Here is a 16,113-nt window from a genome sequence, read left to right on the forward strand (position 1 = left end):
ATAAATAGTTTTCAGATAAAAAAAAAATTGTTTCAACTGATTTTTTTTTTTTTTTTTGTCAATTCTAATAAGTTACAATAATAACTTCCAAATTATGAAGTTGAAATTACCTGAATATTATTGAAGTGTTTTTAAAAAAAAAAAACAAAAAAAACTTGAATTATGTTAACAGGTGAAAAATGGCTGCCATCTTTGTCGCCCTGTTGAACTCTCCTACGTCTTATGATAGTTTTCATCAAATTCTATTTTCTTTCAAAAATTTTCACCTTATCAATTTTCGTAATTTTTGGATATAATCATCTTTAAAATATAAAGAATATGTAGATACCATTGTTTTTATGTGGAATTCAGTTTTACGATTTCCAAATTCTGCAGGAGTGCTTTTTATTTTATTTTTATTTTTTGTGTGGACTGTTATGCTCATCTTCATTGTTGTTTCACATGAAAACAACGATGAAGATGAGTCTGCAAAAAAAAATTCAATAAAAAAAATGCTTTTGTTTTTAGCGAATGAAGACCCATTTTAAATAAAAATCTGATTATAAAATGTATGTGAATGAGGCGGGGGGGGTACAGAGGCTACCATTTACATATCCAAAAATTATGAAAAACAATAGCATAGGAAATAATTAATGGAAATAGTTTTTGAAGACAATTAGCAAAAGTTTAGTTTTATTTTAAAACAAAAGCTGGAGAGTAGGAATTGTAACAATGGAGGTAATTATTTTCTGAAAATCTTGGGCTAATTTAGCAAAACTCGTTTTAGCTAACTGCTTTCAAATGTCTCCATTAATAATGAAGAAGCAGTAAATTTCTATAATTCAATACAAGACTTTGTTTTGGTATTCATTGTTTCTGATCCCGGTTTTCCTATTGCTAATGCCACCATTTTCTATTGACAACCCCCCCCCCCACTTATTACTACGTAATAACTAGGTCTAGGACAACAGCATATTCTTTTCATTGTTTATACACTCTATATATCCAACATAGTTAATCAACCGAGAACCACATCACTCTAAATAAAAACATACCTAAGATAGCCCTAATAATAAGACATCAATTTTAACTCCAGAACATTCCTAATTTACTATAATTTAAAAAAGAAAACAAAAAAACATTGAACCATTTTTATTACCTATGATAAATTTTTTACCACATTGAATTATCTGTTGTCAATCTATACAATTGCCTAAAACCAGTATTTTACAGCGGGTAGAAAAACGATACACAGTCATAACTTAAATGGAAGTTAATAAAACTGACTTCATGCAAACTTTTAGATTTCAAATCTACTAAAATTGATTTTGATTACTGACGCATTTACATTCTTGTGACATTTTTGTACAAAAAGTAAAGTAAGAAGAAAAAACAAACTGTTCTTCCCTCTATGCCTTGCAGCATTATGTAGCGCTGCTAATAGTATGTGTAAATACTATTTTTCCATTAGACTTTGCTCACTTAGTATTTATTTGAGAGGATTGAAATTCTTACATAAATTCAACTAATACTTTCATGATGAAATAAAAAAATAAAAAAAAAATATGGATCCTATGCAGCTAAGGATGAAAATTGCAATTCCAAATAAAAATTCTTTGTATTTGACCAAAAATCGGTAACTACACTAAAAATTGGGAAAAATAATGCCAATATTGATTTTTATTATTTTTAGTGATAATTAAATTGATTTATTGTGTGCTTTTATTTCCCACTGGGAGTTTAAAACTTTCTTAGATCTTAATAGCCACCTGATATTTTTGGACATGTACAAATGTGTGTGAGTGTATGTATGAGTGTATGTATGATTGTGTGTGTGTGTATTATGCACATCTTTTTATTTTATTTTTTTAAAATTTTTTATTTAAGAAAAATGAACTAATTTTACATCTCTATTATACAGATGTAATTGACGATTTAAAGAACTATATCAATCCACGGACAAAGAAGCATTCTCCAATGGTTTCCCCGAATATCTACAACATTATAAAAGCCAATCAAGAGGTGAGAAATATATTCCACCCTCATAATAAACATTTTTATTTATATGAAGCATGTTTACAAATTTCAGTCATAGCTATAAAATTCAGATATGCCCCTTTAAAAAAAAGGGGGTTGGGCTATTTTTGTCAGATGACTGCTGGTGTATTTATAATACAACTGAAACATATTCCAAATTGTGTAGCCATACTATGTGTGTATAAATAGCTTTTTATTATCAATTAAAAGCTCTTATTGAGCCCTATTATGAATGCAGTAAATATTTTCCAGGTTTTTTCGCTGTGCTTAAACTTTCATTTATGAAAGTCTGCAATGATTGTCGTTGCTTCGTAAAATTGTCTTTGTAGCGGCCATATTTGTTACATGAAATGAATGCAGACACTTGCCATTTTCCGTTGAGCTCTGCAAAGTACTAAAAGTGACTTCATGTATATTAGTAAAACCAAACAACACCATCATCTCTGCCATTTTCTGGATGTTTGGAAATATGGCTGTGTTTAATAAAAATAAATAACTCCTCACATTTAAGGAGTTGACCTTTTTAAGAAATTACTACCACTCTTATGCTGCTTTATTAAAGTTGTATGTGAGGTGACACGACCCCAGCTGAAGTGACTTGTCAATTTTGTTAAAAAAAAAAAAAATGAATCAATTTTTATCTAAAATATTCAGAAACACAAACTATTTTTATTTATCATTTCTGTCAATTTTCATTGGAACAGCCAGATTAAGATTGTAGTTCATCCACCTACTGTGTTTCGTGTTTTAATAATTGTCAGTCATCTTTAAATATGGCTGTCATTCTCACAAATGCGCAACATTTATGCCAACAAAAAAAAAGATGAGAGGGAGTAGTTATTTAGAATTCTATGTAGTTTTAATTAAAAAAAAATATCTTTTGTATGTGTTTGTAATGGAACAAAAGATTACATTCCAAAATTTATGGGAATTGAACAAGTTTTATTTTTATAAAGAAAATAATTTCTTAAAAGACTTTTAGGAGTTAATGGGTAATTGTAGGCATTACAAGGCTGATCTCACAATTTTGAGTTATCAGCTCTTGTTTTTCTTTTCAAGATGACGAGACTGTTCCTTCTTGCTTGCTCATAAAATCTTTATTTAATAAAACTACTTGATCTAATTTACATGATTTTTGTTCAATGACATTTTCAGTCTGTCACTTGTGTGTACATTTTTTTTTTTTTTTTAACAAGAACTTGTAAGCACAAGAAGAGACCAAATTTATTACGTCTGAATTATATTTTTAAAAATTTTATAATGGTTTGAATCTTTTATGAATATTAATTTGTTCAATGTTTTTTTAAATTTTTTTATTCCAGAGACTTAATTCTGCTATTATCCACGACCGGGATTATAAATACAACTATTTTGGCTTCAAGGTAAGTTATTGATTTTATTATGGTCACCTTACTTGATAAAGTTACTATTATTGCAGCCATGTGCTAGTTAAAAAAAAAAAAAAATTTAAAAAAAAAAGTCAACTGAGAAGTTGGATTTAATTTTGTAATATTTTGAATAGATTTATTTTCTATCCATATATATATAAAAAAAATTAAGTGTTTTCCACAAATCCATGTTAACAGAACATTTAGATGAGATTCAATAAGAGTTTTATTTTCACAGAATCTAAAGACCTTGTTGAAATTTTACTTTGGTTACAAAGGTCAGTTATTGGTCAGGCCCATTAAATAACTGAAATATAATAGAATGTAATGAAATTAATTTAAAAAAAAAAGGTAGATGTCATTTCTTTCACAAAATATAAACAAAAACTATTTTAATGAGGAATGTATTTTTAAAAAATTCAACCGTGTAATTACTATTTTAATGGTGTATAAAATAAGTTTTTTTTTTTTTTTTTTTTTTTTTTTTTTTTTACTTACTTTAAAAAATAGTGGTTTCTACTCTTTCTGTCAATTCTAATAAATTACAATATTAGCTTCCAAATTATGCAGTTGAAATTACTTGAATATTACTGCATCATTTAAAAAAATAAAATAAAAAAAATTAGCAGGTAAAAAATTTCGGCCATCTTGTTTTTCCATAATAAATCAAAATGGAAAATTACCACCCGTTTAAACTCTCCTGTGTCTTGCATCAATAAATGCGATCGTTTTCAAATTTTATTTTCTTTAATAAATAATTTTCTGCCTTAACGATTTTCGTAACTTTTGGATATAATCATCTTAAAAATATAAATACATAGATACCATTGTTTTCATGTGAAATTCAGTATTACGATTTCCGAAATGCTTCTGATAGTGTAGAAGCGACAAAGTTTCCAATTGGCAATATCTGCACACTGAGAAATGTCAGATAAATATCAGTATGTACTTATTTTCTTGTGAGGTATGACCCCCCCCCCTTCCCTCACAATTTTTGTGAAATCTTGGCATTTTCCAAACTTTCCATCATTTCAGATTCCTAATGAACCACCCCCTTAAGTAAACACTTCATCAAATCTCCACACTAACATAATGTACTTGCAATAACCCTTATCCCTGAGTGGCTTCCGGGCCTTGATAAGTGGTGATCACTGTGTAAAAAAAAAAACTATTTAAAATGTCAATTCTATTATAGTCATTATATTGTCAATCCTGCATTTTACAATCTCTATCTCTCTCCTCTTATTAGGTGGATAGGGGTTTCCATATACAAAGCGGAACTATCTACTTTGGATTGAATTGGGTTTGAACTTAACACCCAGGTTCTTAGATTGTGTCATTACAAGGACTAGGACAACAGCATATTCTTTCCATTGTTTTGACTCAAGTGTGTATCCGTTGATATCTTATGTTTTATATAAAGTGATGTGGTTCTGGCTTGATTACCTGTTTGTGTCGGATATATACTTAAGAGTAAAAACAATGAAAAGAATATGCTGTTGTCACAGCCCTAGTCATTAACCACACAAAACAAATTCCTGAAACTCATAACAGTATCAGTATATAACGGGTGACCTCTACAAGTTATGCTGATGAACCAAATCAATCTATTAAGAATGCTAATATTTGTAAGCTGGTAAGTCTAAACTTGATTATTCTAAGGGTGGTGATTCTGAACTTGATACTTCTAAGGGAGCTGACTTTTTTTTTTTTTTTTTATTAAGATTCATTTCTGAGACACTAAAGCATTCAAGGAATTATTGCAAAGAGGAGACTTTTTGTTTGAAATAAAATAAAAAATTTCAATTACTTTAGTTTTATAATAAATATGTAAGCTTTAACATTACGGAAACGGAAAATGCGACAAAAAATTGTAACAAAAAAAAAATTAATGCTCTTTTTATTGTAAGTTCATATTTTTTGTCATTAATGTTATTAAACTTTATGTTGAATAAAGTATTGGAAAAAAAAATTGTTTGAAGGGGGGGGGGTCTCTGTATTTCTTACAATTCCTTGAATGTTTTGGTGTCCCCAATTAGTATGAAAAAATGAACGAGTCTTAGTAAAATAATTATCTCCCTTTAGAACAATCAGTTAAATTTCTGAGTTAGCAATGTACAAGTAATATCAGCATTCTTGATGGGTTGATTTTGTTGAACAACTCGTAGAAATTATGAATTTTGGGAATTTAGTTTGTCTTACACCTGGGAATCTATACAAGATAATTTTCCATTGCATCAAATCACATACTAGATCCATATGATGTTACAAATCCAACCAGTCAAAATATTTGTAAAGTCTTCCAATATAATATTCCGAGAGTTTGTTTAAACAATTTTTTTTCTACACTAACATGACAAACATGTTAACAGCCATATTGTCTTTTATTACGCAAGTTTAACTAAGAAAACTCCTTTTCAATCACTCACATGTTTTCCTTGTTCAAAATATTTTTTTTTTTTTTTTTTTAGACTCTAGAAAGATCTTATTTACTGAAAATAAACGGAAAGGGTAAGTTTATTTCAATTTTCTTCTCGTAATCCTTTTTTAAGTTTAAATATCTTTATATAGTAAATATGCACACTCCAATGGATAGAGGTGTTGAATTTCTACGGTTCCACGTGAGCATTGTCTGAAGATTAGCCGTTTCAATCCTGTCCAAAAAGCAGGCCAGAGGATTAGTTGGTCAAACCATGGTGAGACAACTATGGAAGGCAGTAATTACTGGAGATGCAGTTACGAGACTCAGCATTCCTATCCCGTCGCAGTTAACCACCTGACGACCAGAGGAATAGTTGGCCAAAATGTGGTGAAATAACTATGAAGATGAGGTTAATGCACACTCCGTGTTGTTGGTCACTTTTCTCAGTACACGTTACTGCATCATTTCTTAAATTACTGTTGCAGGATCTGTATTATTTGAACTATTCTCATCTTGATTGTAATTTTCACAGCGTTTCGGTCGACGTGACTTCCAACTTGAGGTTATTTCTTGTCGAACTTAGGGAAATTTGTGCCGAAGTTAAAGCGGATCTGTTTAATTTAATCCATGGGATATCATTCCGTCAATCATGTCCTGTGTAATTTGGAATTGTATTTTTAGGTGTTGCCTTCATTGAGGATTGAACCTTCAACCTCTAGGAGTGTTCAGTCGTCGGTATAAGTGACACTCCAAATACAATTGCGAATTACTTAAAACTTCTACCCAGTCATGACTGAAAGAACAAGAGCATGCTATCCCTGTGGGTTAAAAGGGTTCTGTGTAGATGCCAGCATTCAACAATATTTACAAGAAAGTTATATTGACTGAAATGTGAAACAGTTGTTTAAAGATCCAAATCATAGACTGAATAATCCAAATTGTCTTTAAACATCCATAATGAGTTTTTCTAAAAGTAAGCCATCTATTTTTTTTTTTTTTTTTTTTTTCAAACTCCAAAACTAAAATCTCAAAGAACTATGAAGCAGAGTGGCACCATTAAAATGTAATGTTTTTTCCTCCAGAATTTATTTTTCTACATAGTCACCATCATTCTCGATGCACTTTTGATGTCTGTTATAAGTCTGGAGCATGTTTCGTTACATCTGTAGTCACTCTGAAATCCAGAAACTCATCTTCTAATTCTGCTGTCGTCAACTGCATCGACTTTGTATATGTTTAGTAGGCACGAGTGAATGTTGATCGGTTCAATTTTTTCTGCGTGGAGGAATTCAATAGCACATCTCTTTTGATACACGTCCATGACGGGCTGCTTTCTTGGTCTCACACCATCAATATCTGAAATCTAAGGATATGAATAAGTTCAGTCTTTATAACAATGTAATTTGCAATCCATTTTGATCCATTTATGTAGAATAAAAATAAAATGAGATATTACTTTAGGAATGATTCATATTATTTAACTTGGCTAATGTTTTTATCTAATCTTTCTAGTTGCTGAACGTCCTCAACATATGTTAATGAGAGTATCTGTTGGCATTCACCATGATGATATCGACAGTGCAATTGAGGTTTGTATTTATAATTTTTTTTATATCCATTTTATTTTTATTGTTTGTGAGTTGATTTTTTTTTTTTCAATCTGTAATGAACATATTTCTTAGTTACCTGCTCTTTTTTTCACTTTTTATTTATTTATTTTTAAGGTGCTTGTGCACTTTGTCAAAGACATTGAGATAAAGAAAAATCTCTGTATGTGCCTGTTAGGGAATGATCTCATTTAAAAAAAAAAAAAAAAAAAAATTTATAGCAGGGTTTGTTTTTTTTTTTACTTCATTCCATAATAAGCACATACATCATAGATTTTTTAAAAAAATTTATTAATGCCTACACGGGCACAAAAAAAAAAAGGAAAAAAAAACAATTTTAAGTTATCTAACTTAAGTTTATTTACATTGATGTCTGGATTTAAGAAAGTTAGGCATAGTTATTTAAAAAAATTTCAATAGTATGCAGGTTTATATATATATATATATATATATATATATATATATATATATATATATATAAAAATAAACGTGTTCACAACGGATTGAAGAACTTGTTGGGAATAGTTGTAAGCGTCTCTGAGGAGTGACTGGATGGAAGATTTACAGTTCTATGGACGAGAGGTAATTGTCCATCATTTCACGAAACAGCTGTAAGAGCTTAACGCCAAAAAAAGTGAATTTCTATTCATGTAGGTTGTGATGTTATTCAATTTACGTATATATGTTGGACTAGTCCAGAAATACTTTCTTAGTTCTTAAATTGTATAAGTTAAATTGAAAGAATTCTCTTATCATAATATCAAATATGGTGGTAAGAAATGGTGAACCGTCTAATTAGCATGGAACTTGTATTATCGTTATTTAATACTAATTAATGAACACTCCATCTTCTCACTCAGCACGCTTGTTTTCATCATGTTTCCCCCAAATCACTTTGTTTTAATATTTTATTTGTGAACTAGCAGGGGTGCCCAGCCTTGGCCGGGTGTTTGTCGGTGTAAAAGAAAAAAGTTTTGGTAGGTAGGCTCAAACCTGAAGCCTTGAGGCAAATAGCCTGATAACTTACCGCAACACTACGAGGGCAGTGGAATCGAGAATGTTTGAAATTAAATGTATAGGAACATGCCTTTTTAATGTAACATGTATTTAAGCAAACCACACACATCCATGCATACACCTTTTAACCAATGCATCAGTTATCGCCCCTGTGGTAACCTCTGCTTTGCCCAACAGGTGGCGCGCTCCATTTCCTCTTCAGTTCTTTCTCTTCACACTCGAGACATGAAACTGACATGTGTTTGCCTTCAATTCAAACCTCAAATGTGAGTGGCACGCAAATTGCGTCCGTGCCTCGACCAGGCGTTTATCTTTTCTCAAGATAGGTATGAAATTCCTATAAACAATGAATTTCCAACGTAAGTTTCGACAAACTCTTATACATTGATGCATGCATACACGCAACGATCGTTTATCTACATGTATGCTAGGTTATAAACACAAACGCTCTAACGTTCGTAACCTTTCTGTGTAAATAAATTTTCCTTGTACATATGTAAATATATGATCCTGTTTCGGCGTGCTTCATTTCAATGTCTTAAATTTACTCATAACATTGTTGATTGTTTTCTTTATTATGCTGTCCTAGTAATGACAACCTCCAACTATCCAGCTTATCAAACACTCAGCCTATTTCCTGTAACCGGTTTCTACAAGAGGGGATCCAGCTATGCAACCGGTATACAAACTGCACACTGGGTCCCCCACAAATGATTAAAAGTTACGTGACGTGCGTAAATTTAATGCGGTCAAACATCGTGCCATAGGGGAATGAAATCCTGCACTTAACTTTGGCTGCAAGCCAGTTTCTGCGTATTTGTTTGTTTCCCTTACAAGATGTTGGGGAAAACCAGCTCCCCATAAAATGAAAAGCAATTGCCTGATATGACCCAAAATATAGTAATTACAAAAATTGAAAAAAAAAAAAAAAAAAAAAAAAAAAAAAAATTGGTGTTATCAGTAGGGCTAGGACAACAAACAGCATATTATTTCCATTGTTTGGACTCTCAAGTGTGTATCCGTTGATATCTTATATGCTTTTATATAGTGATGTGGTTCTCAGTTGATTAACTGTCGGATATATACTCAAGAGTCAAAGCTGAGGATATTCTGTTGTCATAGCCTTAGTTATCAGAATTGAAACCAAAACATTTATCACTCCAGTCTTATCTGAAACATATAAATGTATATTTGTGCATGCATAGATCAGCATTTTAAGTTGGCTCAGACCTTCCAATTCTAATTATTCAATTTTTACTGGTTAAAAACCAAATAGAATTTAGCAGGTAGGCCTAAATCCCCTATATATCAAGGTTCAAGTCTGTAGACTAAAAATTGACAAAGTAGTTTTTACAGAAACTGTTCGGCACACACAGACAAGATCACTTAATCCACAAAATTTTATAAGGAAATATATTTTATATATTGATTTTCAGTACTTACTTCAACAGTGCTCACCGTGAGTAGAGCTGGGTAGTAAGTTATGAAAAGATATATGGCAATTAAGCGACATAGAATTTTCTAAATTTCATCCCTATCAGGACTCGTCACGCGTGTGGGTTTTTAATTTTTTTTATTTTTTTTTTTTTTTTTTAATTTGTATATAACTTGAACAGGAAATGCTGAAAATTGTTAAAGTTTCATAACTTATGATTTGAGTTTCCTTTAATAAAATTTTTTTTTCTTTTTCTAGACTTACAACTTGATGTCTGAGAAATGGTTTACTCATGCTTCTCCAACTCTCTTTAATTCTGGTACCATGAGACCGCAGTTGTCCAGGTAGGAACATGCCTCCCATTTCACCTACTCCTGTTTTTGTTGTAAATTTAAAGCTACATCATATGGAAAGTGGATGAGCTAGTAGAAATAAGAACACACATCAAATCTGGGTCAAAAGAAATTGTCTGACCCCCCCCCCCCTTTTTTTTTTTTTATTATTTATAATAGTCTTAGATTCTCTGTCTAAGTTAACAAAAATTCTGCCAACATTCTGTTCATGGGAAATCAGCCTTGTTTTGGCATTTGCGGTTTTTACGTTCCTTTTAAGTTTATGTTGCCGACCATCTTGTTGGCTAACAACTTGTAAAAAGGGACTGTTTGCGAGGGGTGGGGGTTTAAAACTACTTAAAAACAGAAAAATTAGCCAAGTAGATAAGTAATCTGATATTCATTTATTGTATTTTATTTTTTCCCTTAGTAGCTGGGGGCTTAACTGCATATTTCTCATAGTTACAAAAATATGTTTAATTATTAAACAAATATGATTGGCATAGCATGTTCTAATGTTGACCAAATATATAGATCTCATGAAAGTGAGTTTTTAAAAGAATTAAATTATTCAGTTTTAGCTATTTTTATAGACTTTTTTTTTTTCCTGTTGATCAAATTCTGAGATGTTGATTACACTAACAATAATAATGGTCGGTAATGAAAGGGAAGATGTACCATAATTTGCATAACCTGCTAAGAACCCTACATAGTGCATCAAATACTGGCAGGCTGTTTGGATTTTAAACCAATTCAACAGTCACTAGCTACCAGGAAAATAACTTATGGGCAATCCTTCAGCAAGGTTGATCTAGAAATCAAATTGATTTCCATTCTTAAAAAAAATAGATTCAAACCAAAACAAATATATAATTAGGTGGCTGAAATCGTGAAATGCCTTGGTATTTATTTTTTATCCCACAGCGAGATTGAAAAGCCTGTGCCACTGCACTTTGATCTGCAAAAAGTCCTTGGGCAGCTTTGTCGGCATTTCCCTAGTAGAGGTGCCTCAGGCAATTAGCAATAAACTAAATCCTTAAAGAGAGACTATAAAGCTTGTAATAGTTAGCCTAGAACTGTATATAACTTCATTACTGGTCATTTGAAAAATGACCCAGACTCCGTTGGCGTCGGAACTTGTGTATAGAAAATAAATCATGCAAAGTGACAACAGGAGACCAAAAAAAACGTTAAATACTATCCACATGTGATTTCTGAAATGGGAAGAATCACCAAATTGTAAACCATGCCAAGAACCCTACACGGTGCATTATACACTGACAGGCTGTGAGGACATAAAGCGGATCCAACGGAGATATTGTAGCGAAATTGAGCAAGAACATTAGGGAAATTGTTTACATGGTGAAAGTAATGAAAAAAGTGACTTGCACAAACGGGTGCGCCTCTCTTTTCTGTTAGTGACGGAAGGATGGGAGGAAAGAAAGATTTTTGTTTGTAGAAGGCTCGGTAATATACATATGGCATTAATTTGCATAAGATTACAAACTAATGTAAAGAACGAGTTGAAAGCATGATACATAATTAGTTTTTCGACAGAACTGAAATGGAAATTACAATTCAATTTAGTTGAGGGAAGGCAGGAGTTCAAACAAATATTTTTCTTGATTTAATATCCTTAAAGCTGAATGTCTGTGTCTCTGGTCACGAATAGGCTCCTATATTGTTGACTATTGTATAAAACTGATCACATAATGATAGGAGATGTATCGAGACAAAGGAATGGATATGTTTGTTTGATCTGGTATAATGATGATTCACAAAGTATGGAATTAAAAAATTGAAGAAAAAAAATGTTTACAAGTGTTTTTGATATAGATGTACATAATAATAATACTTTGATAAGTATGCTTTAACTTAAATAGGGGATTGTATAATAAAATTGTGGGGTCTGCGTTCACGCCTGGCCTCCATAGAATGGAAATAGGCATACACTTTAAAGACTTTTCATATCTATCTGCGTAAGTATACTTTGATAATTATGTTTCAGTTTGAAGAAATATGGTATAATAAAATTATGAGGTGTTTGTTCGCACCTGACCTCCATAGAATGAAAATATGTCACAAAGTTTAACAAGGTTTTTTAATATATATCCACAGAATACTGTGATAAGTGTTTCAGTGTGAACAGGTATGGTATAATAAATTATGGTGTTTATCTATTTTATTTTTACTTTCATCATATTTTGCTTTTGTTTTGATACCCCCCAAATTCGAATCTATCTCTTTACAACCCTTCCTTTTCATAACCTATCATACTTTCTTAAATCAGTCCATTTTCTGTTGACTGTTTTTGAACCTAGTCAACGACGGGTACTTTGGCGAGTGTGTGTGTATATATATATCAAAGCTATTATGGTGTTGAAACAATTCGATATTTGGCTAATCCCTGAATTCAGTGGATTGGCGACCGACACTCCGATAATGGAATAGGTGAGGATCTAGAGTTGACTTGTGAGCTATGCGAAATAACCAATACCTTCAACTCTAATTTAAAAGATCAGAATTTAGAATGTCGTATGAACACTGTCAAGAATCCTTTAAAATTACAAGATACTACCAGAAAAATCTTCCGCGCGGTTAACCCAGAAAGAATTTTTTTTAATTTATAAAAGTAACAAAGCTATAACAAAATATAGTCAAAAAGTTTCATTGAAATATTATTCAACTTCTGTCTAGCATACTACACCTAATGTTTTGGTGTTAAATAAACCAAATGATTTTGATATGCCGCAAACCAAACTTTCATTTAATGTGTGGTTCTTTGATATATTTTTTTTCAGTTGCTTTCTTTTGGCGATGGAATCGGACAGCATCGAAGGTATTTACAATACTTTGAAGCAGTGTGCTCTGATCTCCAAAAGTGCAGGTGGCATCGGGATTCATGTTCACAATATCAGGAGCTTTGGTAGTTACATTGCTGGGGTGAGACATTCTGATTTTTATTTTATTTTTTTTCTAGAATTGTTTGACGATTCTAGCGTCTGTTTTTTAGGAATCTATTTATCCCCTTTTTTTCCTCAAATCTTTCGACATTCCCATTTAAAAAAAAAAAAAAAAAAAAAAATTTTCTTTCAGTTAGAAAATTCTAGCATATGGTTGATGTTTTTTAGGAATTGACTTCCAAACTAATCTATCCAGCAAGTTTGTATTTATTCGACTTTCTCTCAAATATATCATTTATTACTTTCCATGGTTTCCTTGAACTTACTCTGCTAATTTGACCTTGCTACTTCAACTGGTCTACATTTACTAATGCCAGTATTAGGGTTTGTTTTACTATACACATAAATTCAAAAACTTTGTCAAAAGAAAACAACAAATATTATCAAAGGCAAGATAAGTTACTTTCCTACCTAACAGGATAAGTTTTTAGTGTTTTTATTTAATGTAAAATGTTTCATCAATTTGAAAAACAAGTAATATTGAAGGCTGCCGGCGAACAAGAAAAGATGGTCGCAATTTCTTTAAAGAGTTGATAATCACTTCAAAATAAGAAGTAAAACAAAATGTTAGAAACCCACCCAGTAAATGTTAGTGACATTTATTTCTTATTTTGAAGTGGGTATTGAGTCTTCAAAGACATCGGAGCCATCTTTTCTTGTTCGCTGGCAGTCTTCAACTGAATAAACATCAAATAAAAGCTCTAAAAACTTATCCAATTAGATAGGAAAGTAAACACTATCACTATAGAAAGCACTATCAATAATTCCTCCTCCCCCTCCTCACTCGTTATCTGTGCCTAAACCTAAACATACATTCCATGAACAAAGCTTCTTTCTTAGAACTGCACACCTGTGGAATTGTCTTCTGTTTTCCTGCTTTCCAACTGACTACAATATGGTTGTCTTCAAGTCTAATGTAAACAAGTTCTTGATGAGCCGTCCCACTTGGTAATAAATTTACCGAATTTCCATTACTAACGATTACTATATTGTCCAATCTCTACTGTACACTCTTTAACCCTTATCCTTGAGTGGCCTCTTGGTCTTGATAAGTGATGCCTGTGGGGGAAAAACAAAAAACTTTGATAACATTTTTTTTATTTTATTTTTTATTTTTTTTTTTTATTACTTTTTCGAATTTGTGTATAGTAAAACAAACCCTAGCATTGTTATCCAGTTTTTAAATGTGACCTAACCAAAGTTCTACACACATCTCCCTATGCTGTTCAGATTTAATTTTCCTTTAAGATAATAAGATTTAAGTCGGTCTTCATGACTTCTCTTGTGTATATTTTTGATATTGCAAGTGTATAACATTATACACCCATACATCTTCATTAAATGCGAACATGGACGATTTGGTTTTAAAAAGTTTATTGGACAGAACAAATCAAATGCATGTGTATGACAGAAATTTAGAAGTAATTAATTGAGAACGGTACATATACTGAAAGGCCAACTTTTGGCCACCTGTGCTCATCGTTCGATTGCTAGGACCACCACTTCCTGTGTTCTTGTTGGTTTCAGCAGACTTAGAGGCATAGAACTTTGTTTCTGATGCAAGTGACATAATTTCTTGACTTCATCTTTTAGGCTGTCACCTTTTTTATATGGTTCCCACTACCAATTCTTTCATTATCTGACAATATTGCATACTGTAAATAACTTACTCTCCATGCGGCAGATTAATTATCGTTTTTGCAAATTATTGTAAATATAAAGTTTTTGTTTCTTTTTCTAAACAGACCAATGGAACCTCAAATGGTTTGCTTCCTATGCTCAGGGTGTTTAACAATACTGCACGTTATGTTGATCAAGGTGGAAATAAGGTAAATGTTTTTTTATTATTTTAGTTTTACTGGTTTCTATTTTTAATTGATATGCCTATGGTAGCAGGGATGGGCCAATGCATTTAAAACTTATATTAAATATTTAGGATTGTTGCAAATTTGCATCTATGATTATCAGTCTTTAAGAAATCTGAGAGTGGTAGTAAGTAGGCAGGGAAGCTTGAACGTGGAAAAAAAACCTGATGTCTTTGCTGTTGCACCCATCACCAAACTGGAAGTGATGTACCTATTTACTATGCCTCCCCACGGGACAGAGTTAGACACCAGGGTCGTTTTTTAACGTGGAGAAAAAGTACAAAAATAAAAAATTGTCTCAGTCGTGAAGGATTTCTCCTCCACCAAAAGAGAACAAGAAATAGAAGTGGAGCATCTGGAGAACAGATACTACACTTTGATCTTGTCCCAAGACAATCCAAAAGAGGGTATGACTTTCAAAAATATTGGTTTAAAAAAAGTTACTCCTCTTTGTAGAAATGTGCACATTTAAGGGTGAAGGAATTAATGTTTTTAGCTAATTTTTCGATATTTGTTGTCCGAAAGATCTAGCTTCACAATAATACTGATCTTGTGAAAATCTGTCCAATCTCGCTCCAAAGTTTTAGGTAAACATACATACATACATACATTTAAACAAACAGGTGAGATTTATATTATAGATTTGTTTTTTTTTTTTTTTTGTTTTTTTTTTTTTCTGGTTTTTTATCCAAAAACGAGACAACAATGATAAGCAAGATATGGTCCCTTCTGATTAATTATCTTCCTCTCAGATAATGTGAAAGTGCCCACCTCTTCCCTTCCCCATATTAAGAATGATTTTCGTATCTGCTTGACCATGTTTAAGCATCCAGCCAAATGGACAGCGGAAACAGAAAGTCAAACATGACCATCCAATCTAGACTATAACCAAAAATGTTAATTGTGATGATTGGTAGTCAACAGGTTTGCCTTATCGTAAGAATTTTATTTCACTGTTAGCAATATTGTGGCTGTTTGAATTTTCCACCGGGAATGTCTTTTTTTGTCCTTGTGCATAGGTGATTCTGCTTTAAACCCCAGGACAGAAAGTAAATCTATTATGTTGAC

The 16,113-nt window shown here is 31.8% G+C and overlaps 1 protein-coding gene across 2 annotated transcripts in view; it reads left to right on the plus strand.

Annotated features, from left to right (window-relative positions):
- The window catches only part of LOC145259273 (ribonucleoside-diphosphate reductase large subunit-like), a 92,811-nt gene that overhangs the window by 60,363 nt on the left and 16,335 nt on the right, over positions 1-16,113 (plus strand). For both annotated transcript variants that reach the window (XM_080117111.1, XM_080117112.1), the window contains 7 exons: positions 1,901-2,001; positions 3,339-3,398; positions 5,876-5,915; positions 7,339-7,415; positions 10,144-10,229; positions 13,019-13,160; positions 14,926-15,009. In XM_080117111.1, the coding sequence (XP_079973237.1) occupies positions 1,901-2,001; positions 3,339-3,398; positions 5,876-5,915; positions 7,339-7,415; positions 10,144-10,229; positions 13,019-13,160; positions 14,926-15,009 (590 nt within the window). The remainder of the gene's footprint in view (positions 1-1,900; positions 2,002-3,338; positions 3,399-5,875; positions 5,916-7,338; positions 7,416-10,143; positions 10,230-13,018; positions 13,161-14,925; positions 15,010-16,113) is intronic.

This window comes from Euprymna scolopes, chromosome 34 (assembly GCF_053919585.1).
Source record: "Euprymna scolopes isolate OS-2025 chromosome 34, ASM5391958v1, whole genome shotgun sequence".
In the NCBI taxonomy this organism is placed as follows: domain Eukaryota; kingdom Metazoa; phylum Mollusca; class Cephalopoda; order Sepiida; family Sepiolidae; genus Euprymna; species Euprymna scolopes.